A 24521-nucleotide genomic window follows, 5' to 3' on the forward strand; every position below is an offset into this window, starting at 1 on the left:
GTAATTACAGTTAGAAAATTCCAGACAAAGCCAGAAGCACTGCAGAAAGTATCACTGCCTGACATTTCCTGGTCCACAGGCTCTGTACTCAGCTCTTTGACTGCCAAGTACCTACCATAAAATAAGTTTTCTGTGATGGATTTTTACGGATTAGAGTTCTTTGGAAAGATTTAATGTAATGTCTAACCCTGTGCATTGAATGATAAGGGGATCCCTTGCAAAAATTGCACGTGATCCTGTGATTAAAATCTGTCATAGTGCATAGGCATATAAGGCCAGAAGAGTTATCCTGCCTTAGCCTGGGAATCTCCTCTCTTCTGAAAGTTTGACCTTGCAGCCTTAAAAGCTTACTACTATATTTTTTAATGGAGCATAAATAATAATCAAATAGCCATTGCATCAAACTCTTCTGGCAGGATGAATAAGTGACCACCTTAAAGCATTTGCATGCTGAGTTGGATGATCTCAATCTGAACACCCAAGTAGAAGAGCATAGCTCTGTCCAACAGTCGCATCCATTTGTCCTCTTTGAATGGATCTTCAGTGAAGGTTATATTTGAAAAGTATAATCAGCAATTAGGAGTGTTTCATGCAAGTAAAGAGACAAGACTGTTATCTGGAGAGATTTCAAAATCCTGCTGAATTTAAGGGGAAAAAGAAAGCCAAAGAATAAATAATTTAATTCTGCATTTAATGTCTGTAATTGAAAGAATATACAACTACGCAGGTGATGCAAAGCCAGAGCCCATCACAGGAGGGGGTACTGCTCTTCTGTAGTCAGTATGTTTCCAATTCTGCCTGTCCAAGGACCCCAAAACGACAAGACTTACGAGAATATCAGTTTTTCTTTCTGTGATTTCTGCTCTGGGGGAAGACACCCCTGTGTAATTTGTTACCAGTCTAATTTACATTCTTTGTTGTAATGCACACCCAGTAATATGTTCCTTTTGCTGCTGGCTGCTTTGAGTAGGAGACTCCATTTATTTTCCCTTATCTCTTAGAAAGGAGCTCTGCTTTTTCCCCCTCCTCCATTGGCTCCTTCCTCACTATTTTGTTTTCTCTTTTTTCTGTCCTTCCCTCGTTGTCCCTTTCTTGACCATCCTGTTTGCTTCCTCTTTCACCTTCTCCCTTCACTTGGTTTCCTGCCCAGTACATTTGTCTCCCTTCCCCACATATTCCCTCCTTTCCTTCTCACCATCTTGTCTTGGTTTCTTTCCAACTTTCCCTTCCCTGGCACCTTTGTAAATCTGTCTCCTGCTCCTTGCATTTCTGTCTTCTTTTAAAGTTTTTCATCCAGTTTTCAAACCATAAAATGCAATATTTGGCAATCTTTCTTAACAGCAGCCTGGTGTCAGTGGCTGTGACAACCATTAGAAACACCAACTACACTACTTAGGGTAGCCACACTGCCATGTGCAAAACCAGTTGAGGAATACTGGTCATCTTACCTGGGGTCATCTTGCAGCTTCAGTCCTAATAGAAGCAATGGAAGAAGTAGCATTCTGAAGGAGGATAAATATTGGAGGGGTTGGCCAGAAAGCAGGTCACAGCAGGTTTTAAAAACATGTAAAAAATCACAGTACAACAACTCTTGTGGTTTCGTTATAATTCTGCGATACCGATCTTACAAGAAATTTGGAACAGCATTTGCACAGAACTGATTCTTCAGTTGCCTGAACTGTAATGCCATGAGAGATACTTCTCCACTTCTGCTCCAGGAGCTTCACTGATTGCAGCCCCTAAAAAGGATGGCTTTCTTCTAGACTAGCAATAGGGTTTTGTTCATCACCTTCCTTCATATACCTCCCTCCACATGACAGTCCTGAAGATCAAGTAAAACAAAGTTCATGGGATGTCAGACATTGCAGCCTAGGTATTATATCTGCTGCCACTGACTCTAACTCCCGTCAGCATCTCCTTTCATCAGCCAGAGGCAGGCTCTCCACTTCATATCTTCAGTGGTCTAGGAATTTTCTGATGGGCAATATGCTATGACAGTTGAACAAATGTATTTGAAGAGTCACTTGTTCTATGTGGAATTTAAATTTGTTCTTATTTATTGTCTCTCAGGTAGTTTTGATCATCTTTAGTATTGTTCCTGAGCTACTTGCTCCTGCCTTACTCAACAAAAATTGTTTTTAAAACAAGGTGAACTAGGAGAGATCCATTTGATCGGGACTGTTGCAAGTTACTTTCAAAGTTCAGCAAAGTGGATCAGGCTGGGAAACAGCTTTTCATTACTTTTAGTGTAGACCAGTCCCATGTGATGGGGAAGGGTAAGTAAAAATGATGCAAGACAGAGGAAGACAGAAGAAGGAACCTGAAAAGAAAGAAGTGATTCTGGGATAAAGATGATGCTGTGAGTGCAGTCCTCAAACACAGTTGAGGGCTGCTTTGGGAGTGTCAGCTGGTGAACTGAATGAATAAGTAATTTATTCTGTCAGGTATTTTCAGCAAAAGCTCTTTTTTTGCTTCCTTAGCCTTTCCTCTCTCAAGATACTGTTAGTAGAAGGAAGTGGGGCTTTTTTCTAGCATCTCTCAAATTGAGAAAGAAAATTAGAGTCAAACAATAGCAAGTGTTGTTTGCCAGAAATACAGGAACCTGAAGATGTGTTTTGTCCCCAGTAATTATTTAATCTCATGACAGAGTAATTTAATAACAGTTGCCGTGAAGGCTCTGCAGGGTTAGAGCAAGGGTGTTAAGCAGGAAATTTCTTGCCTTGTCTGAAAGAGTGGGCAGAATAGCAGTGCGTTTCTAGCCTTCCTTATGCTAGAAGAGAAAACGTACGACAGTAAATGGGGAGAAAGCAGTGATGATTTGAACCTCCTGAACCTGCAGGCATCTTGAAAGGCTCTCCTTGAAACCCTCCTGTCCCCTGCAAGCCGTATTGGCTCGTTAGTGAATAAGGGCACTCAATGGCTATATTAACAGTGACACTGATAATCATGTTAGTTGTCATCATGGACAAGAAGAGGAGCAACTCCAGCTGGAGGTGACAACCAGGATGTTTGCTCCCTTTCTTGCACCAAGGTAAGTAACGAGGAGAGAGACAAAAAGGGCAGAGGAATGTCAAAGGTGAGTAGGAAGGAAGAACAGAATGGGCAGAAGTAGATACTGAGTTCAAAGACAGGGTACATGATTCACATCGGTGCTGAAGAGTACAGCTAAACACAGACCAGTACACAAGACTTGAGCTACTATGCAAAGATGAGATGTTCCTCCTGCTGATTTTGTGGCCCTTCTGTTGTCATCTTCTGTTGTGGACGGAGGAAGGTAGAGCAGCATTCTGAATGTATCACTCAACACTCCTAACTCGCTCCTCTTCCACAGGCAGTTTTGATAATCTCGACCATCCTGACCTAGGGTTTCTGAAGGGCTGGGACCATCCTCCACTAATGTGTTGCACACTTGCTTACTTGACATGTTCCCTGCTGAAGGGCAAACAAGAACACACAGTTTGTTAAGAATAATAGTATTTCTTGGTCACTCCATTGAATTAATTTTTTTGTTTATTCAAGCTGAGCTTTCCATATGACACATTAATTCCCTGAAATGACTAATTTGAAAATGCAACACCCACATAAACATACAAACACATTTGTATGTGTGTGTGATAGACGTTAATTTATGATGGACATATAGAAAATGTAGCTTGAGTTGCAAATAATAAATAAATCTAGTGGAGCATCATATTTTTGGACCTCTCTGCCTCTAAAAGGAGTATTGTATTAAGTTAAATCACGCACAGTGGAACCTCAGTAACCCTAATGCTTTGGAACAGTATTAGCATTTGAATTAATGGAGATTTACATTGCTGCAGTGTAGTGGTGGCTAGTGGAAGGACACATTCTTCCCATTCACTCTTACTCTCTTGTTTCTTTCACTTAAAAGAAATAGGCATCAGATAAACCAGCATAATGTAACAACTTTAACTTGCTTACACCTAACACAAAACTTCTTCCATTGACAGAATATTGTGCAGCTGGATCATCTGAAATAGTGAGGTTCAGCTATATGTATAGCAGTGCGAGTACCTGGCAGTGCAGTTGCAGCGTGCCCTCTACGCATTTGTGGAGCCTGATACATATATGTTCAGCTGGAGAGCTACTTCAGAACTGGCATGCATCCTCAAACACTGTGCTGTGCGCCTCGGTGCTTCTGCTCCTGACTTGCCCTCCGATAGCAATCCTGTGGGCATGCTAACTAGAGACATTTCATGTCTGACAAAATGACATTTTTCAGTACAGAAACAAATCTGAGAGATTTTCACTCTCTTGGACCATTATGTTGGGGTAGGGGACCATCTCAGACAGATACTCCCCAACTACTTCTTCCTTTCATCACCACCGAGTGCTGTTTCTCATTTCTTCCATGATCATCATCTCCTCCTGATTTTTGTCCGTGATTCCTGCTTTACTCCTCGTAACGTCATCCTTTTGCTGCTTTTCCTACTTTCTCATGACCTGTGTCACTAGTATCAAGTGCCTTTCCTCCTCTTGTTTTTCCCATTTCCACTCAAGATCCTTTCTCCTGACTTGATGTTCCGGAGACACCGCAGTAGCCATGCTGCATCTGCTGTAGGCCAGAAAGAGTTTTAAGTATGCATAGAATGTAGACTAACTAATCAGGCCTACAAACCATGTCTTGCCTCTGTTCTTCAACCATGATGGCTACAGTAGTTTCACTTGTGGTTTGGATTTTCTTTCAAATCCAGAGGCTGACGGAGGTCAAGAGGGTACTGTATAAAAGTTAGATTGATATAAGAACTGGGAAAAGTAGAGGCTAAGCTGTGTGGGTCTCTCAGGATCTTACTCAGAGAAAACTGTCTAAAAATAAAATGAGTCAAGGCATTATAACTATCCCATGAACAAGCTACTTAGTCCCTCTAAATAATCACCCAAATGAGAAACTATGTTTATTGCTCACCTGAAGTCAGTCACTCTGTTATCCCCTTATTGTATGCTTCACATCCAGATTTGTATTGTCACCTAAAAGAAAATTTGCCTGCAGTCAGAGTTAAAGGCGCTTAGACATTTTGTTTAAATATTTTCTCATTAAATTCTGCGAAGACGATGTCACGTATCAGGGTACTCCGAGAGGGCTGCATTATAGGGAAACCAAGATCACGGAAAAGGGAGAGAATAATGGACTTTTGTTTACAATTTCAGATCTATAGGATGTATCGTAAAGTATAGTTATGTGCATGCCTTCTGCAAGTGTTCTCTGGTGGTCACAAGCAAAGAAGAATGTAAAATGTAAGTGGAAACGAAAGCCTTTTATTTAGAAGTACATTAGTTGTGCTCCGGGAAGAGAAGCCATCTTCTTCGAGCGGGGCCTCTCATGGTAATTACAGCCATGCTTTACTGAAAGCATATTTTGTGGACTCTGTGTGGGGAGCGATAGCACTTCTCAAAAGGCAAATGCTTGAAGAGCTCCCATATGTTTCTGATCGAATTTTAAGTCTAGACTTGCTTTATTTAGTTTCTTTTGCTCTGCATTTGCCTAGCTGAAGCTTTTAGGAGATCTTTTAAAACTGGAAAAATGGGGTGTGCTGCTTAGGTTAAAAATAAATGTAAAACTTTTCCTTTTTTAAAAAGTTTTTGCATAGGGGTAGCAGTTATCCTCCGTTCAAAACCCCACTGAGCTTTTCAAAGGAGGAGTCTCTGCAGCAACATCAGGGAGTTATTAAATACATACTTAGTCCACAATTTTCATTGGTAAATTCTTTATGTCTGCTTAATGTGTGCTAGTTAGAAGAACTGATTCTTTCTGCAGACTCGTTTACTCAACCCTGGGGACCTATGATCCCCTGCCCCTTTAGCACTAACTTTTACAAACAGTTTCCCTTTTTTTTTTTAAAAAAAAAAAAACAAAACAGCAAAACCCAAAAAACCAAAACACACCAGAGTGAGCAGCCCGTTAAAGGGGCCAGGCAGTGGGACTTGGCCCCAAAACTTGAAAACCCAGCTGAAATGTTGGAGACAATAACCGAATTGGAATTGCCGCAGCAGTGACATTTTTGTGAGAAGGAGCTTTCTATGAATGGGGAGCCGCCTTTCGGGGCCTGGGAACAGCTCAGCACCGCCAACGCACCCCCGCGCTGTCAGAGGCAGTCCGATAACACAGAGAAAACGTGGTCTACGCCGTCTCTACCGCTATCATCCTCTGGCCTCAGACTAAACATGGAATTGGGCTTAGTCACATATTTACTCACTGACATGGCAGCTAGTGAGGAGCAGGGGTCGGGGGGGGCCGTTTTCCCCGCTGTTCCCCGGCCGCTGCCCACAGGCAGCCTGGAGCTCCCCCTGCTGCTCTGCTCCCCGGGCTGCTGCCCGCTCGCTCCCCTCTCCCCACGTTCGGAGGGGCTGGCAGGGCTCCTTCATCTCACCTCCGCTCAGAAAGCGATCGTGCGGAAATCACGCAGGGCTTCCCTCAGGCCTGTGGTTTTCCGAGGTGCCCAGAACAGAGAGGACGGTGGGACTACATCTGCAAGGAGCGGCGCGGTGCTGGTTGCTGGCTCTGTTATCCCAGGGCAGTGGTTTGGGTGCCCGGGCCCCTGCACCCCTCCAGCCCGGGGAGCACGTGTACTTCCAGCCACCGCTCCGGCCGTGAAGGAGAGGGAGAGGCAAGAGAGCTGACTTTGGCGATGAGATTCCTTTTAGGGGGAAAAAAGGGGTCTGAATCCTACTCCCAGTGTAAAAATTGTCATGTAATGACTTGTCACCTTGGCAGGGAAATCTAGTGACAGGCAACTTCTGGGCTTGTCCTTTCCCTCACTTTGACTTGAGCTTTGGCTCGTGCCAGTCGTTACTGTGTGCTGGTAGCTAACGAAGCCGAGGTCTCTTCCCCGAGCTGAACCCCCGTGCTGTGCTCTGCCCGTGGACTTGGGAGCGTAGGCCCCCTTCCTGCGTTACCGGCACGAGGAACCAGAGACTGCCCAGGAGACTGTCAGCAGCAGGACTAGAGGCAAATGGCGCTTTTGCAGGTCTTTTCCCAAGTGCTGCCTTTCCCCAAACATCTGCCACTCCTCTGGAAGGCACCTCTGATTTCCAGGGTGCAGATCGCACTCCCCTAGTGATGGTGCGCGGGGTTAAGGAGCTGGAAGGAAGCCCCGTGCAACTGCATGGGAGCCAGGCAGCACCCTCACGGGGGGCAGAGAGGGGCTGGAGCTAAGGAGAGGTCTGCCTGTTCCTCACATAGGTCCCTGCCCATACTCATTGGGAAGACACGCACAAGGGTTTGGACGCAGAGCATCCCAGATACAGGCATGTGTCTCCACCGGGAGGTATTGATAGTGGGAACTGGTGGGGGAGAGCTTGGCTGAGGGGTCCCCTCACTGAGCAGACCTGCCCGTCGGGCAGTGCCACAGGGAGAGCAAGGCTGGCGCAGCTCTGCCCGCTGCCTGTGGGGCGAGGGGAGAGGCTGCAGCAGCGTGGCACTGCGCCCCAGGCCCTCGCAGTGGCAGCGGCTTGGCGTTGGAGAGACCCCCCTTGGGGGTATCAGCTTCTCCTTGAAATGGCACTCTGAAGTGGAAAGGAGAGCTTGCTGGGGTATTTTTCTGTTCAGGTCTGGACTGGGCTTGAATGAAAATTCAAACTAACAGTCAGGGTGCAATAACAGCTCTGGTTCGAGGAGGAGATGGGGCTCAGACCTGGTTTTGGTTCAGGTTTGGTTTGACTGATTATATTGAGGAAATCCTCCCACTGTGCTCTCCAGTTTTTGATCCTGCTGGGCTAAATAGCAATTTGACTAAATTACATTATTTGAATCCAGTGTGCTGCATTCAACCTGGTATTAAAATGCATGCTTGGGCTTGTATCTTTTAAATTTGATATGAAGACAGCTGTATGCATTTTCCCTTGTTTGTAAATTGTATACACATGATACGATGTTTTCAGTAAGCGCTAAACAATGCAATGTGAGGCATTTCAACAAAGGAATAATTTAATGCAACCCAGCAGAAATGCAGAGCCTTAGAAGTGGTTCTTTATGAAACTACAAATTTTGGAAATGGGTCCAGAAGACCTACACTGGAGCAACACAAGAAACAATAGTTAACACAGTAACATTTTTTTCTGTAACAAAAATACACCATGAAGAAATTATATTTTGCCTATTTTTTTAGCTTGTTGATTTAGTTGAACGCTTCAGTTGGCATATTTTGTATTTGTTGCATGTTAGGGATTAAAATTCTCATTTCTTCACCAAAAGAGAATATTGTCATACACGATGCATTTTGAGCCAAGCCAGACTTTTTTTTGTCCAGTGTAAATTTGTCTCATATATTATGTTCCAGTTCAAAGAAAATTAACACATTGCTACATTCTTTTCATCTTCTATTTAGCTTTAACAGAATGAGACATGTTTCCTTTGTAATCCTCTTCAGAGACAGGAACTGTTCCTACTTTCACAGGTGGAGGACAGCGTTAGAGAGAGGGCTGTACGATTTGTCTTGGCCATTAATGAAGTCTGCTGAAGCCGGATGGGAACTGAAGAGCCCTTGGCTCCCCGCCTTGTTCAGCTCCCGGGTTCATGCCTCTCTCAGAGCAGCTATACGCTCTCGGGGTGATCTGGGCTGGGTAGAGAGCTGGAGAGAACTGGTACTTCCCATTAAAGCAAACGAGGAGCAAAAACACTGTGTAAGAGATGGAATAATTGCATCAACCAAACCCTGCTGGAGGATGCTGAATAGCTAGCTAAGGGAGCAGGCTGGCTGCGAGGAACAGACTTCCAAGTGTATTTAAACAGCACACAGCAGTGCTGGGCAGAACCGTCTGAGCTAGTGCAGGCGCTGGAGGCCACACAGGTATTGCCATCTCAGATTCTACACAGGCTGTGCTCAGCGGTGGGGTGTTTTAGCCCAGGTGGAGTGGACATTAACAAAATACTCTCTCTGTAATTAAGCTGATGGAGTTACCTCCACACAGTACTGATAGGAACCATGTACCCTAAATACAGGCAAAAATATAAAAGGCAATTAGGTAGCTACCAGAAAGAATCTGTCTACAACTCGCTACCTACCCCTGCTCAGCCTGGACTGCAGGTGGAACGTGCTCAAGGATTGTACTGCTGCTAACTCTTGCGCTGTGGTCTCTTATCAGACAGCAAGGCAGCCCAAACTGAAATGCAGGGGTTTGCAGTACACAGGAGCCTGTGCTGAATCAGCCATTTGAAATAGGGGAATGAAGACCCTTAAGCCCTCCCAAGAAATCTGGGACTCCCTTAGCAGTTACTGAAGTTGATAGAGGAACACAGTAGTGGTAAATTAATGAATCCAGAAGCCATAGCCATGGCTAGCATTTTCATAACTGGCCATTGACGTAAAGCTTGACATTTGTGCCTCAAATTCAAGCATGTTGGCGTGGCTCCAGTTGGCCCAGCTGTGCAAGAAGCTGCAGGTTTTTCTACTTCTGCAAACAGCAGCTGAAGTTCCTGCAGGCTGTCTTCCCAAATCCAGCTGGCCACTCTGAAATGTGGCTGTAAGTCCACTCTGTGACTGCCCAGGCTGGGACTGACCCCTGAGAACACAGGAATAATGATCCTCCCCTGATGGTTTCCGTGGCACAAGAAGGTAGCTGTGTTCGGAGAATACCCAGGCTGCGGACCGGAGAGAAGAGCTGTCCGATGCGTGAGAGGGCTAAGGGATGGTATGCATGTGCCAAACCCATCGCTTTCTTCCTTACTGTGGATGCTTAGGGCTGGCGTGCTTCAGTGTACATGGAAATAACATTGTTGTGTTTAGGAGCATGTGCATGTTTGTGTAGCGACAGCATAAGGTGCCAGGTTTGTTCTCAGTGTTTGTGCTTACTGTTTCTTCTCTCTTTCTCTCCAGTCGAAGACCACCCCCTTCACCTACTCGGCCCACTGTAATTCGTCCGTTAGATTCATCCCTGTTAGACTAAAAAGAAGTTTCTGGCATGTCATTCATTGTTAACCAAATATGTGGAAACAAATTGCTTGATAACTGTTGCAATAACCAATGTATAGCCGCATGTATGGACATCTATAGGCAAGTAACCAATTTTACTGATATACTCTCTGTCCATTCTGCATTGTTTATGAGGTCTTAAATGTTTTGGGAAGGTCTGTGCTGCCGTGACTTTTCCTTTTGCAATAGCTGATGTTAGCTAACTTACTGACACATGTCTTCACTCAGGCAACTGTGCTCACAGTCCTGTACAGCAAATGGAGGGCTTGACTTCGTGTGTGTTTGTGCAAGTGTTGATTTGATCTGCTTCTTTTTTTCCCTCTTATCTGAAAGGAACCTTGCTTTTATTTGTACCTTTCAGGTTTTCTATCGTTTGGAATTACACAGTTATGCCCATTTTCTCTTTTAATGGCTAAACTGGGCAAAGAAAAGCAATGTGGTTTCTTATGAAGCTCTTCTGAAGGCCCCACACTTCCACGTCTCTCTTGCAAGAAGCTTGCTGGGTGGCTGCTTCTCCTATAATTTCTCCTTATCCGAAGTCTAGTTTTTAAGGAATGTTGTTGAACAAGAAGGGTGTGTATGGGACAATGCGTGTTTTACTTTATTTCCACATTGGCAGCTGCCATGCAAAGTTGGTTGGGTGGTTGGTAAAGGAGCAGGCTGTGGTGCCCCAGCTTGCAGGGCTCCGTGTGGAGCCATCTCACCCTGCAGCAGGGATGTGAAAGAGCGGTTTGAAGAGCCCATAGGTGACAGAGCAGCCTGTGCCAGCTCGCTTTGTCCTCTGCTAGTGCTTGCTCACATTTGTACTCCCACTGAACTCATGGGAAGCCTTGGGGATATGTGAGTGCGTGTAATACATAGAAACGTACAGCGTGGCAGGATCCAGAGAACTGAGCATTGCTTTTGGTCATTTTGTGAAACAGAAGGAGATATAGATACAGATATAGATATAAGCACAGCTGTAAATAGGCTGCCGCTCCTCTGCCCACTGTGTGAGCCAGTTCACAGAGCTATGGCCTAGATTTGCACCTGAGCTTTCCAAGGGTCCGGTTTGGATTTGAGATATTTGCTCATGCCAGTCGATAAAGTTCCACTATGCCCTCTATATAAACATTTCCTCTTTGCATCACTTCAAGTCCTGCACACCTCGGATTAGGGACGCTTTATCCAACTAGGTACTGAGAAGTGCTCAGCTGTGCATTCTGGCAATGGATTATTTTAGCAGATGTTCACTTGCAGAGGTCCTCTCTGCCTGTTGTTTTGCATGTTATATATTAACGCATCATAAAACCCCTTTGACTTAACTGCATTACTTCACATTAAACACTTAGGGTCAGTGTCACCCTTATAGCTTAAAACCTACTGAGTTAACAGAACTAGACTAGAGATTAATTTGGTCCTGTTCCTTCAGAAAATATTAATTGCTGTTATTACAATTACAGTTACAGATCCCTAGGCAAAGCAATTGGTGGTTTCAAAGGTCCCCAGTATAATCAATCTAATAAATTTATTTATTGAGACTGCATGTAGGGCTCCAGTATGCTGTAGCCCCATGGTTAGGAAGAATCCAATCAAAGAGCCACAACAAATGGGGATTTAGCTTATTAAGTATTCCCAGACTGCTGACTAGTTGTGCTCACCACTGAAGCAAATCGTGTTTCAGCTTGCGTAAGAAAGACAAGCTTGGGAAAGCATCATGATTTGTATGTTAGCTTAACTTTAATTTCCTGTCAACCTCATACTTGTGACACACGCCTGGGGAGTCTAGAGGTCAACATCTCAAGCACAGTGAAGATGGAGTTTGTCAGAGCACCAGCATCTTGGTGATCTCAGAAGACTGCTTAAGTGGCCAGTGTTTGTTTGGAGAACAGGTCCAGATCTCCAACACCAAGCACACAGAATCAGCTTTCAAGGGAAAAAAGTCACAAACCCAACTACAGTCATACTGATTTTTGCTACAAAAAAAAAAAAAATGTATTTTGATGATTTTTCTTGTGTTCTACACAGTGTTCCACTGCGTAGCGCTCTCTGCTGTAACATTCAATCCATCTATTAGATGTATTTTTATAAATAGCTATAGTAGTCCATACTGTTGCCTAGCCACAAAACCTGTATATAGTTTATCAGAACTCTGTTACTGACTGGCAGCTCCCTGCTGACGGAAAGCCAGGCTTAGTGCCTCAGCCACAGAAGTTGCTTTAACCCCAAATTTTTTATATTCTTTCAGTGATATTGCAAGGCCGTGGTCTGGGTTTATCCCACCGTGCCCCAAGCGCTCGACTTAGTTGTCCAAGGTCCCCTTTTTTCAGTGGAAAGAGGCAGCAGATTCGGAATCACAGAAGGTGATTCAGACCAGTGTGGCTGCATGGGAGAAGAGGGTGGTAATGCTGGTAAGTTAGGAGACTCAATTAGATGACATAGATCCTGGCCTAAAAATACGTTTTTAGATCCTCTGTACGTGAGACTCCTTAATTTACTTTAATGACTGTTTCTGTCAAGCGTAAGGAAGTAAGTAGCACAATTCAGCACTGTCCTTAACTCTGCCCCACAACAAATTGTATTTCTCAGCAGTAATCCTGAATTGTAAATGAAGTTCTCAAGGGTGAATTTAGCTGGAAGAGGAGAAGGAGGAGGCAGTGAGGCGCCTGTGGCCTCACTGTCAGCACCATCTGGTTCTGCGCTCGATGTTGAGGTCGTGGGACACAGCTGCACAGCCCTCCCTTCCTCTGCATCCTCATTCAGATCATATCTAAATCCTGCCCTGCGCCCTAAATGCAATGCTTTTAGGTGTGCAGGTTAATAATTAACCTTGAGCACAATTCCAGAGTTTGATGATTTTACCTCTCACTTCTTGCATGTACACTTTTCAGAATAAACTACATAGAATTGTTGTTTCTAGGAAAAATGCTAAGTGCTTCCCAAGAAATTGCCACATCCAATTGAGTAAGTACTGTCCTCCCAATCTCGCCCATTTCCTCCTGCTGTACAGTGCCTGGAACGGGTTGGTTTGTCTCGCTCGCTCCTGCTGCTGGCAAGTCATGTCTCTCCCATCCCTCCTCCTCAGACGAGCAGCCTTGGCAGCAACTCGCTCCATGCCTGAAGAACGGCAGGACGAGCACCCCATGGATCTGCTAGAGGGACTGGCTACCCCTGACTGGCTACCCCCCTCTGCAGACACCCTTACACAGGGTGAGCTAAGCCTGAACTCCTGTAGCTGAGAAGCGTGGTTTGCTCTCTTTTTCTTTGATTCCCTCTGGCAAAGCTCAGAAGATTGCTAGGGAGTAGTGGAGACTCCCATTAAGCAACACAGAGTTTCTGATCTTATATGAGGTGCGTAATTAGCTGGGTGATGTACGTAGCTAAGTTTCAGGAGGGTGGTTGTCTAGTATTGCATTTAGGCTAAGCCCGGGTCTCTGCCTAGAGAACATGTTCCTCCTCACCTTGTCACGGCTGACCAACAGCTGAAGAGCTTGGGCGTGCCATAAATAGCTCTCGGCCTTTAATCTCAAGGGATCTTGTGTTAGGATTAAAAAGATTGTATGTTCAATGAAATGGCTTATGTACATAGTTAATGTGTGTTTATTTTATTGCTGATCTTGTTGCACTTTCTGAGTGAGCCTCACAAAAGTAGATTATTTATTATATTAAAGGAGATACATTATAGGTTATGGCATTTCGTGTTAAAGCATAACATAGAAAATATTATACTCTCTATCGCAGACAGCTACACTAAACAACGTGTATACAGCGTATTGAGATTTCTGGCTAGTTCTGTCTTTCTGTCGTAAAGTAGTCCAAACCTCCTGAATTCAAAGTAGACCTGTTTTGCACCTGTGACACCGGGGAGGCATCCGACCTCTTGGTGTACATATGGCACAGTTCCTCCCGCTGTGGCACTGAACCTCCTCCCCGAGCTCTAGCAGAACAGCTCCCTTGTGTAAATGAATGTTACTCTGCCTGTCTTTCCTCTTGCTTTGTCTGCAGGCGAGCTGATACCGATGGCTCCTCCCGTCCAGACAGTCCTCCACTCTTGCTTGATATATGATTTGTCCCGTCTTGCCAGCCGTTCGCTTTACTGCCTGTCTCTTTACTTTTCCAGCATGGTGTAAACGATGACTTCTTTTTGTAAGAAGCAAGCGCTTAATTTCTTTCTGAATTTTGCTCTGTATGTTAATGCCCTACTTCATATGAGACAAAACATCTGCCTTTGGTTTCATAATCTGTAAATGGTTTCTGGTGTTGACCTTTGAGCACAGCAAGTCGATTCCCGAAACCATGGTCATTACACCTGCTGTAAAAATGTTATGCTGCATTTCTGAACCTGAAATAAACTGTAACTCTTGATGGGCTTTTATTATTACTTTCTGGATGCACATGAGTGGTCTTCTGTCTCTCACACCATCATCTCAGCATGCCGCACTCTGCCTCTGTTGGGACTGCAGTGAGGATTTATCGGAGATGTGTGTTGCATTGGCATCACTGGAGATGTCATTAAAAGGAGAGAAGGGGGAGAAGTAACCCAGGGGAAGCATTCAGCCTGCTGCCCTGCAAGGGTCTTGGAGTGCTGCAGAGATATTTTGCTGAGAAATGGATGGATGTTTTCAAGCAGTACCTGGTATTCATTTCATTGTCAGGGAAAGCATGTTTTGGGGAGATTCAGGGCTGAGCAGAAGGCCAGACTGAGTCCTCCAGAGCAGGAGCTGGAGTAAAACTCTGCATGTGTATGCGTTATGTCTGGAAGGGATTTCCCCCTAAAGTGGTTGTGTACGAATGTGCAGATGTCTTGATTACTCAATTCCTCCTGCAGATCAGTATGAGCCAAGTAACTGGAATCGGTGCTTGGAGGAGGTGGTCTGTATGGCACAACAAGCACAACAGCTGCCTACGGGAGAGGACGTTTCTCACTGAGCGCAACAGCCACTCCGTTAGTCCTTAGACAGGTTTTGGGAAAGGGGGGGGCAAAAGGTGGGATGAGCAAAGCAGCAACATCCCCGTTGTATTCACTTGCTTGCTGTAACGTTCAGAGATTATTTTTTTTAATAGTCTTTAATGGTTATGCCCGAGGCAGTCTGTGCACTCGCCCTCAGTGAACAGCAGTGTCACACGTGTCCCATCTGGCTGGAGTATGTTACGTACCCCTGTATGAGTTTGGTTCCCAGCATGTTGGTCAGCAACACGTCAGTGCTGTATGCTGGGTCTTCTCTAACTGCTGCACTGAGCCATCAGCTGCCAAGGGTTTGTCCTGCTAGCGTTGGCAGGAGGTTCATTGCACCTCTGTCACCCACATTTTTAACCTTCCCCAGCAATGTCCCCTCCAGATACCCCAAGCCAGCCCACAGGCCGTCTTGTTTGATCATTCCCGATTTCATCAGAATCTTCCTTAAAAAAGGTCTACTCCAAGCACAGTGTTTGAAGCAGACAGTGGTGCAAATGTTACGGTTGGCTGGGGAAAAGCTCTTCCAGAGGACATTATTTGCTGCAAGAAAATTAGCAAGCCTGTGACCAGCGACCTCCACACTTGTGATGTGATTGTCCTAGTTCTCTGGCGCCAGCAAGTCAGATGGGAAGCGGTGAGGATGAAAGCTGAGGCTGTGCTGATAGCCAGCTGATTCTAATCTTGCTGTTGCTCTTTTCCTTAATATGCATGTTCTGTGCCTTCTTCTCTTAACCCATTTTATTAAGATAATTTTGAACATGAGTCATTTTATTGTATCTTGACCTTTTGTTTTAAATCTCCTCTCCCTCCCCATGAATTTTGGGTTATTTTTTGTCTTTTTCCTAGGCGACCTCCGCCAGCTCTTCCAGGAAGATCGTCCTAACACATGCATTTCTTTTTTGTTACATGCAATTTGTCTTTTTCTTTTTTTGTCCAAAATTGTCTTTAATTTGCACTAGCCTATTTGTAAATGAAAGATTTTATTTTCAGATGTTAATGATAAGCTTGGATATAAAGAAAATAAAAATTCTGACTACAAAATGAATGTGTGCTGGTTTTCTGTTGAAGGGTCTACCCACTCTTTTTCAAATGGAGCCATTCACATGCCGTGGAAGAAATTGCCTGGGCTCTGTGGAGACTCCCACCCTCCGAGACGGTGGAAGGAAGGACGTTCTGCTGGGATTCCACCACTGCTTCTGAATTCATTAACCACCAGGACTGCTCCAGATAAATGGCTTTGGCTTAGTATTAGCATGAAGAATAGCCAGCTTCTTTAACCAAAAGAGTCCTAAAACATGTCTAACGCACCAGCGGCAGCACCTGGCTGAGTGGAAAGTCAAAGGAGAAGATTGCGGGGGTCTCTAGACTGATGAATCTGCACAATTATAAATAAATCACAGCTGTTCTGACCTTTTTTTTTCAAGCTAAACCTCTGAATTCCTTGCGAGCTGGCTTCGTTGGAGCTCAAATAGCTGTAAGTAGCTACTTCTGGGATTCCAAATGTGTTTTCCCTATGGGAAAGATAAAATCTGGGATTTAATGTTGATAAGATGTGCTCATTTTGGGTGCCAGAGAAGTATATGAAGAATAAGTCTAAAAAAAAGGGAAAACTGATGGGGTTTATTGACTTTTTTCCTCATATGAAAACAAAGAAGGGATGTCTCAGAAACCATGCAGATAAATCAGAAGGCACTGCACAGATAGGAACTGGAGGCACATCGCAGCATCAGGACTCCAGCCTGCTGTTTCAGGAACACAAACAGGACATTTCTTTGTAGTAGGAAGTTCACGGTGAGAGGGAGCTGCAGTGGTGCTGCTCAGGGGACGGGGGCAGGAGAGTGGGGGAAGATCAGTATGTGTGTAGAAGCGGTCTGACAACATGCAGGCTGTGCTCGGTTTCAAGCACAGCTTTGCTGAATTTGGGCAATTCCACTTGTTCCAGCTGATTTAGGTCCCTACTGACCTCTCGTATATCCAGGGAGCTGCTGAACCACCTGCCTGTGCTGGTAAATGCCAGACACTGAGTTTGCTCAAATTATAAGGGGGTGCAAGCCCAGAGAGCTGTAGACTTACACAGATTTTTCTTTCTTCTCACTTAGACTTTGTCTTTTGGTAGGATACAACAGAAGAAACAGCAGTGGTATTAGCAAAAAGGAGGAAAAAGCCACCCTAGTACAGCAGTTCTTAGGAGAGGGAGATAGGTAATTATTCCTGCTAGAGCTTTGAACTGCATGTGCTAAACTAGGAATTGCTGGAGCTGGAAAGAGAACAGTGATGGGCAAGGTGCTTCCCAGCACCCTGGGAAAAGAGAGAAACGGAGGCTCCTAACAGTCTCATGAACACAACTGTCCCAAGAGTAGGGGATGAGGAGGGGAGCTCTGACTGGCTGTATCTTTAATCTGTGGAACTTGTCGCTGTCAGGCACTGAGGAAAAAAAACATCAGCAGAGTTCTGGAATTGTGTATTTTCAGGACTACTACAGAAGTGACAGCGTTTGTACTCGGCGAGCTCCTGAGGAGGTTCTGGCCATGCTTCACCGCTCAGGTAAGAGGGAATGGGAAGAGGCTGAATTTCCCAAGCTGCTTTTTTTCCAGGTTGTTCAAAAATCTGGTCCACACTGGGGGAAGCTCTCACTGCATTCCCTCTGGGATATGGCATGGTACCAACAGGTGAACCAACAACAAATAAAAGGTGACTGATATTTTAGTTGTATGGCCTTACCTACAGCACCCCAACCAGGAGCTGCTGCTGTCCTCCATGCATTAGGCTGTAAGGCACAAACTTCTTTCTTGGAGCATTTTACAGTGTTAAACCTTTGACAGAAATCTTTAGCTTCTTCTGAAGTATTTGATAAAAAATGTTGTTGGAAATAGGACTCTGAACTTTACGGTTTTTTGGTAGCTATTCCCAAAATCTCCTAAGTAGACAGACAAAGGTATTGGTGTGCTGGGAAACCTTGGCATGTTCTTTAGCATCAGTTCATGGGATGACTTTTTGAAGAAGCTGTTTAACCTTGTCTGTGCTATTTCCACTCTGCCAGTGGTGTATGTTCTGTGGCTAGGTGGAGAAGGCGAAGGATGCTGTACCAGCTGGTGGCATTATGCGTCGTAGGCTGCTTTTCAATGGATGGGTTAGGACCAAAATCCTATTTTCGTTTCCTGATCATTCACGTTGTTGCTGTTGCCTCTTGTATCGCTAAGCTGAGAAAAGCTTAGTGATTACTGTGGGAATTGAAGAGATACGAAGTTCTTACCTTCAAAGACTAAAGCTTCACTCTTTCCAGGCTTCCCAGATCCAGCCTCCCACATGGGGAGGGACGCGGGCCCCCGACAGCACGGTGTGGGTGGCTGACACTTGCCTTTCCCTGCAGCAGAGGCTGTAGATGGAGATTCCAGGCGGCACGTGTCAGCAGTTCCCCCAGGAGCGAGGCTTATCCCCAGCCAGTTTACAATTACTCACGTTTGGCCAGCTTCAAATCAAAAGAAAATGTCCCATTGAAGTACTTGATCTCAGAGGACTTGGTAACTTAAGAGAAAGAAACTGCACTTCCTCATAATGCAAAATAACATTTAACTCTTTAGAATTGGTTCGTGATGATTTGGTTGCATACAAACTGAGAGGGACCTGTTTCTTTGGTCTCAGCATGTGCTTCATCAGAGAAGCCGCAGACCGGCACGCTCAGGTAGTGAATGCTCAAAGGGCATCCAGCTTTACTGCTGAGCTGGGCGTAGAGTTATGGCAAAGTTTTGTTCCGCAGAGGATAGTCTAACCTTGGGCATAAAGACCTACTCATAATGGCCATTTATTCACCATCTTAAATAACTTCAGCAGCATTGCAGAGCATGTGTCCTCAGGAGAAGGTCAGAGAAGTCCCAGGGAAACTCTGCCTGGCCTTTGTGTCTCCTCCTCTCCTCTCCCTGGCTCCCTTTGTGCATCCAGGCCATGGGCTGGGCTTCATCTTCTTAGACTCCCAGGTTAGGGAGAGCAGGGTGACCATGCAGGCAAGCTAAGGGGAGGGCTAAGCTTTTCCCCAGGGGATCTCTGAGCAAGGACTGAGGCTAAGGAGGAGGTCAAGGGGAGGAGCTGGGGGGAGCAGAGAGGCCTGGGGCTGTGGGCAGGGATAACACTGCCTGTGGTGGGCTGGACGGCACACATCCTGCATCCTGCTGGGAGCGGGGCGGACTGGGCCTGCTGAATCCATCAAAGCCGAGGGTGCATAGGTGATTCACTGGGTTCCAGCCGTGGCTGAGGTGAATGTGGCAGTCTGTGCCCGTTTCCACCTGAAATGATGTCTGGGTAGTTGATGTTTGCACTTTTCCTAACCCACAGCTGGTTTTGAGAGTCTGAATTTGGGAACAGTATTTTTTTGGAACTATTTCTCCTTGAGGGAATGGGTGCAAGCACAAACTCTGCTTTCTTGTAGCCTGTACCGTGATAGACCTTAACAACAGGCGCCAGGCAGACTAGATTTGATTTACTTCTGATTTACACTCAAGCCTTGCCCTACCGATGGACTCTGAATCAGCTTTGGATGGCAGCGTTACAATGGCATTAGCCCAGCGCGAGATGGGGTATCCCGCTCGCTGAGCAGCTTTCTGGGAAACCTCCTTGTAAAAAAAAGTCTTCTTTCCAAAGAACTAAAATATGTCATCTTGACTCTGAGCATCTGGCTACTCTGTGCTCCCTCTGAGACTGGAGCATGGTCTCTAAACTCCGCAGGTTTTCTTTAATTAAAACCAAAATGAGATGTAGTCGTCACTATGACGACAACAGCAACATTTGACACTTGGCAAGAGCCGTAACAAAGCACTGGAGGTGTTGGGGACTCCGCCGGGGGTTGCTCATTTCCGAGAAAGCCCAGGGAGCGCGTGCCAAGCGCCCGCTCACTGGAGCGAGGGGCCGGTGCTCAATGGGATGGGGGTGAATCAAGCAGAAAGTTGCACTTCTGTCTGCAGCATTGGGTTTCCAAATGAGAAAAGTTTCATAAAAACCCAGGTAATGCCAAATGCATCCCTGCGAGGTGGGGCTGGGGCAGGCGTGTGTATCACTTCCCTCCCACGGTGCCGGCTCCGGTGGGCTCTGCTCCCCCGGGGTGGCCAGAGCAGGGCTGGGCCTCCAAAGGATGATCCCAGATGGGAGCAGGGAAAGGGAAAGCGCCTGGGAAGCTCTCCCGGCACCAGGCCAGCTTATCCTGGCCTGGCCTCCAGCGGGACTTCTTTGCCGGGAGCGCCCTCTGTTGCAGTGTGTGTGGTGCCGGACAGACGGCTGCTGGACAGACGGCCTCCAGACAGGACCTTGCTGTCCGCCGCCGCTGTGGCAGCAGCCTGGCATCTCCCCAGCCAGTGGGCGCACCCACGGGGGTCTGTGCTGAGCTCCATCCCTCTGGCTCGGGGTCTGGCCCTGTGGCGAGGCCAGATCCACCTCTGGGAGGGGTTCAGAGAGGGGAGGAAGGCGTCCTGCCACCTCACACGCCCTTCTCCTAAAGGAGTCGGGGTAATGTGGTGCCTGGCAGCGTCACTGAGGCTATTCTGGCATTAGTGACCGGTGGGGTGCAGGTGAGCAGGCCTCTGCACTGCACCCGTCCCAGGCACCCTCGTGCTCGGTCCTCTGGGTCCAGCAGCACCCACCGCCCCGTGCACTGCCGCCCTGCCCGCAGTGTGACCCTCACCCAGGCCCCTTCCCCTCCAGCCCTCCTGGGGAAGTGCTGTCAGTCCCCATCAGACACACTGAGGTCCCTGGGGCTGAGGACCTCCGTGGGCATGCCGTGGGGCATATCTGAACCAGATGTGCCTTTCCACGTGGCGTTTCTGCTCAGGGCATGCACCCCCCTCTGCACCCCCCCAGACGCAGGCATGCGTCTGCACAGCCGGAGCGCGCACCACCCCGCTCGCCTGCACCCCGAGCTGCTGCACGGGCTGGCTGCTATGCAGGGTTCAGCTCCTTCCTTCGCCAAAACCAAGCAGGTCGGGTCTGGAAAGAGACGCTGAGGGTAACGCACATAAATGTGGTTCTCGCTGCTGTGCGAGGGGCTTTATTGGGCTGGTATCCTCCCCCCAGGGCTGTCCCCTGGCAAGGGCCTTTGTGCTGCTCACAGCAGAGGGTGCCCCCAGGCCAGGCCTACATGAGGAACCTGGAGAGGTCCTCCTTGATTTCAGCCTCATCCCACGGCCCATGGATGTTGTCCTTGAGCAGCTGAAGGCGGATGAGGCAGTAAGGGCAGAGGCAGGAGATGGCAAGCAGCAGCGAGGCGAAGAGCACGGCACCCACGCTGGAGACGGTGGCCAGCGCCGCCAGCGCCACCAGTGCGAAGAGCACCGTCACCCCCACGTAGCACTGGGGTGTCCGGGCTTTCAGTTTCTTCTGCAGCATGGGCCAGAGGGCGAAGATCTGCATGGCGAAGGTGACCATGACGAAGGCGTGGAGGGAGCGAGGCAGGCGGGAGGCCAGGCACACCGAGGCAAAGATGGCCATGTTGAGGGACAGCGTGCTGGAGACGATGGCGGCGTTGGCGCCGTAGTCGAAGAAGATGAGGTGGCCGAGGAGCATGAGGGCCGACATGGCGTAGATGGTGTCCGTGCTGATGGACTCCGTCAGCGTCTTCAGCACCGGCGAGAAGCCGTAGGTGAAGGCGGCGAACACCAGCGTGCTCTTCAGGTCAGCCCACCGCGTCCGCCCGCTCTCCCGCCGCCCGGCCCCGGCGTCCACGGCGTCGAAGAGGACGTAGCCGAGCAGCGAGGAGAGCAGGGCTGCCCCGAAAAGCCCCTGCGGGCTCAGCACCCCGGCGTCCATGTACCACCAGGTGACGACGAAGACGCAGACGCTGCACAGCTGCTGCACCACCGCTCCCGACTGGAAGACGACGGCCCCGTACCGGTACCGGCGGGCGTGCACGTTCTTCCGCAGCTCCTCCAGGAACCGCTGGTCCACGTAGTTATCGGGGAAGGGCTGCCGCTCGTACAGCACCTTCTGCCACCGCCGCCCGGGGACCGGCTCCATCTCCCCGGGCGGGGGGGAGGGGGGGGCCGCCGCCACCGCCGCCGCACAGGCACCCACGGCCCTGTCTCCGCCGCCTCCGCCGGGCCCCGGTGGCGGCGCAAGGGACGCCGGGGCGCTCGGGGCTGCCACCTGCCGGCGGGAGCCCCCGGCAACCGCCGCCGGTCACCCCGGAATAGGCGGCGGGGGAGAGGTTTGCGCCGCGGGGGGGGTGTCTGGCAGCAGCTCCGGGGGTGCCGCGCCGGGGTGGGGACGGGGCACGGGGCTGCTGGTGCAGGGAGGAAGAAGCAGGAGGGATGAGGAGGGGCAGCGGTGCTGGGCACCGTCAGGCCTGCGGGGCCTCCCCCTCCGGGGTGAGCCCCCCACCCCCGGGGCTGCCCTCCCCTCTCCCTGCAAGCAGGCTGTTCCCTGCAGCCACTTTTTCGGGGGGGTCAGGGGGGCCCCCAGCTCCATGCCAGGATGTGGCCATCCTGAGTGCCACAGCCCTTATCCTGCGCAGAGGCTTCTGGGTGGAGGTGCTGCGGGGGCTGCCTCGCTTCCGCCTGTCCCCCCGAAACGGCCGGGCTGGCAGCTGCAGGAGGTACTGCCGGCCCCGTGGGAAGGAGGGATGCTCCTGCTGTGATCCCAGCAGCAGCAGTGAAGGGCTCTCCCGGGGGACCTTCGTGCAGCCGCAATGCGCCATCCTGAAGCGGCCGTCAAGAAGGGCACAGCCAGATTTGGTGTGGTCCTCTCTCTGCTTGGACATCCCCGTGTGTGTCTGGCCTCGCTGCTCGGCGAGTGACCCCAGCCCGTGTCGCAAGCCCCACTCTCGGTCCCAGCCCAGCGAGGCACCTGCTTTTCTGGCCAAACCAGGCTCCAGCACCCACGTCGTCAGGGAATGTGGGTGTGATGCTGCGAGCATGGATCACCTTTGCCCTGCAGCTCTTGCCTGCTTTCAGCTCAGTCCTGCCCCGCTCCCCGAGCCTGCCGGCACCCTCGAGAAGCAGAGCAGGAGGAGGAAAGGGAGAAGTCACAGCTGAGCAGGGGCTGAGAAGTGCAGCTCTATAGGGACACCCGTCTCCTGCACTGCCCTTCGCCTTGCCAAAGCGACCGAGCTAGCGTGCAGCGAGGGGACTGGGAAACAAAAAGGGATGAGGGGAGGTTTTGCAGAGGCAAGAGGTGTTTTTGCTAAGTGCATGTTTGTTTCTGCTCAGGTCAGAGCCTTCCCAGTCCTGGAGAGGTGCGTGCTGCGGAAGAGCTGCTTACTTTGGCCTCACCCGAGAGGCCTCAGCCCGGGGTAGAGCAGCCCCGAACACTGCCCTGTTTGTGCTTCGGGAAGGGGCGTTCGTGGCCGTCCTGTCACGGTGGGAGGAGGCGAAAGAGCTGACGGTTGTTCTCCCCCCTCAGCCTTTGCACGTTTCCCTTTGAACGGGCAGCAGCCAGCCAGCGCCTGCCGTGGGGGACTCTCCAAGCAGGACCCCACCTCGTCCAGATACGTGCAGAGCAGCAGGTAACCCCCACACTGCTGATGTGCCTTTGAGGGGGCCTGGGACGGAGCCACCCCACAGTGACATCTAAAAAATGCCACCTCCCAGCCCCATATCATTGCACTCGCTCTGCAGGGCAGGAGAAGCTGCTCACCCCATGCAGGTACCCCCTTCCAAGGGGCAAAGCCAGCAGCTTCCAAGCCAGGATGGAACTGGACTCAGTTTTAGCTGCCCTACCTAAAAGCCCCATCCCTGTGCTCTGTATGGGGCCACGCGTGTGCCTCCGTGCGCATGCGTCCATGCCCACAAGCCGGTGCCCACAGGGACAGGGAGTGCTGCCAGCTTCCATGATTGCTGGCATTGCCTTGAAGTCCAGGGCCTGGGAACTCGAGATTTTGAACAAAATGTCGTTCTCTCAAAGTCTCAGAGTTAAGCTGGGGCTTGCAAGAGAAAAGCTCAAAGGGCAGTGTGCCCCTCCTGCTCCCCTGAGAAGTGCCATGGCCACCTCGGTGGAGGGACGCCACCTCCCATGGGCAGGGCAGCACTCTGCTCTCGCTGCAAGCGTTCGTAACTGTGATGCTGTGGGGACCAGCAACAGCGGGCTGGGCTGGGGCTGGGGCACGATGCTGCCTTGATGTTGTCAGGTCCATCTGGAAACCCCAGTGGAGGGGGTAGAATAGAGGCAATTCTCGCACCTCTTGAAATATCCTCTGTTGTGGGCCACGAAAGTCCCCCTCAGAGGCAGGGAGAGGCAGGAGACTGCTGCTGGTCAGTGACTTGCAGCATCCCTGAGCTGTGCCAGGCGATGCCAGCCATGGCAACAGCAGAGCAAAGCCCCTCTGGGAGATGCCAGCACAGCAGCTGTAGCGCCGCACAGGGTGCCCAGCCACCGGCCAAGGGGATCACCCCGATACTGGCTCCGCATCCTCCGCAGCGCCGACCCAGTGCCAGGAGCCACAGGGCCTGGCATCCACTCAGTGCTTGGGAGACCCCAATGGGCTCCGGCAAGAAGCAGCTGCTGCTGCTGCGCTGGTGCTGCATCCCCACGGGAGGGGACAGTGTGTGCTCTGCCATGGTGTGAACATACCGTCCACAGTCCAAAGGGCAGCTCAGCCCTGCCCAGGTGGCCCAGACTTTGCCGGGAGGGGAATGACTCACCTGCCTGCACTACAGTCCTAACTGGACCAGCCACGGGAC

General features: G+C 49.1%; 2 protein-coding genes across 5 annotated transcripts in view; one reads left to right on the forward strand and one right to left on the reverse strand.

Annotated features, from left to right (window-relative positions):
* DNM3 (dynamin 3) overlaps positions 1 to 15748 on the forward strand; it is a 179940-nt gene extending 164192 nt beyond the window's left edge. For 3 of the 4 annotated variants that reach the window (XM_059821693.1, XM_059821694.1, XM_059821695.1), the window contains one exon: positions 9834 to 9903. In XM_059821693.1, coding sequence (XP_059677676.1) covers positions 9834 to 9903 — 70 coding nt within the window. Of the gene's footprint in view, positions 1 to 9833; positions 9904 to 15711 lie in introns of those variants that run through there. The other variant, XM_059821696.1, reaches the window with a different exon arrangement.
* Positions 15749 to 20885: 5137 nt separating this feature from the next.
* Positions 20886 to 21861, reverse strand: PIGC (phosphatidylinositol glycan anchor biosynthesis class C). The gene has a single exon (XM_059822237.1). The coding sequence runs from the start codon at positions 21859 to 21861 to the stop codon at positions 20983 to 20985; it is 879 nt and encodes a 292-aa protein (XP_059678220.1). The 3' UTR covers positions 20886 to 20982.
* Between the last annotated feature and the right edge of the window lie 2660 nt (positions 21862 to 24521).

This window comes from Gavia stellata, chromosome 10 (assembly GCF_030936135.1).
Source record: "Gavia stellata isolate bGavSte3 chromosome 10, bGavSte3.hap2, whole genome shotgun sequence".
In the NCBI taxonomy this organism is placed as follows: domain Eukaryota; kingdom Metazoa; phylum Chordata; class Aves; order Gaviiformes; family Gaviidae; genus Gavia; species Gavia stellata.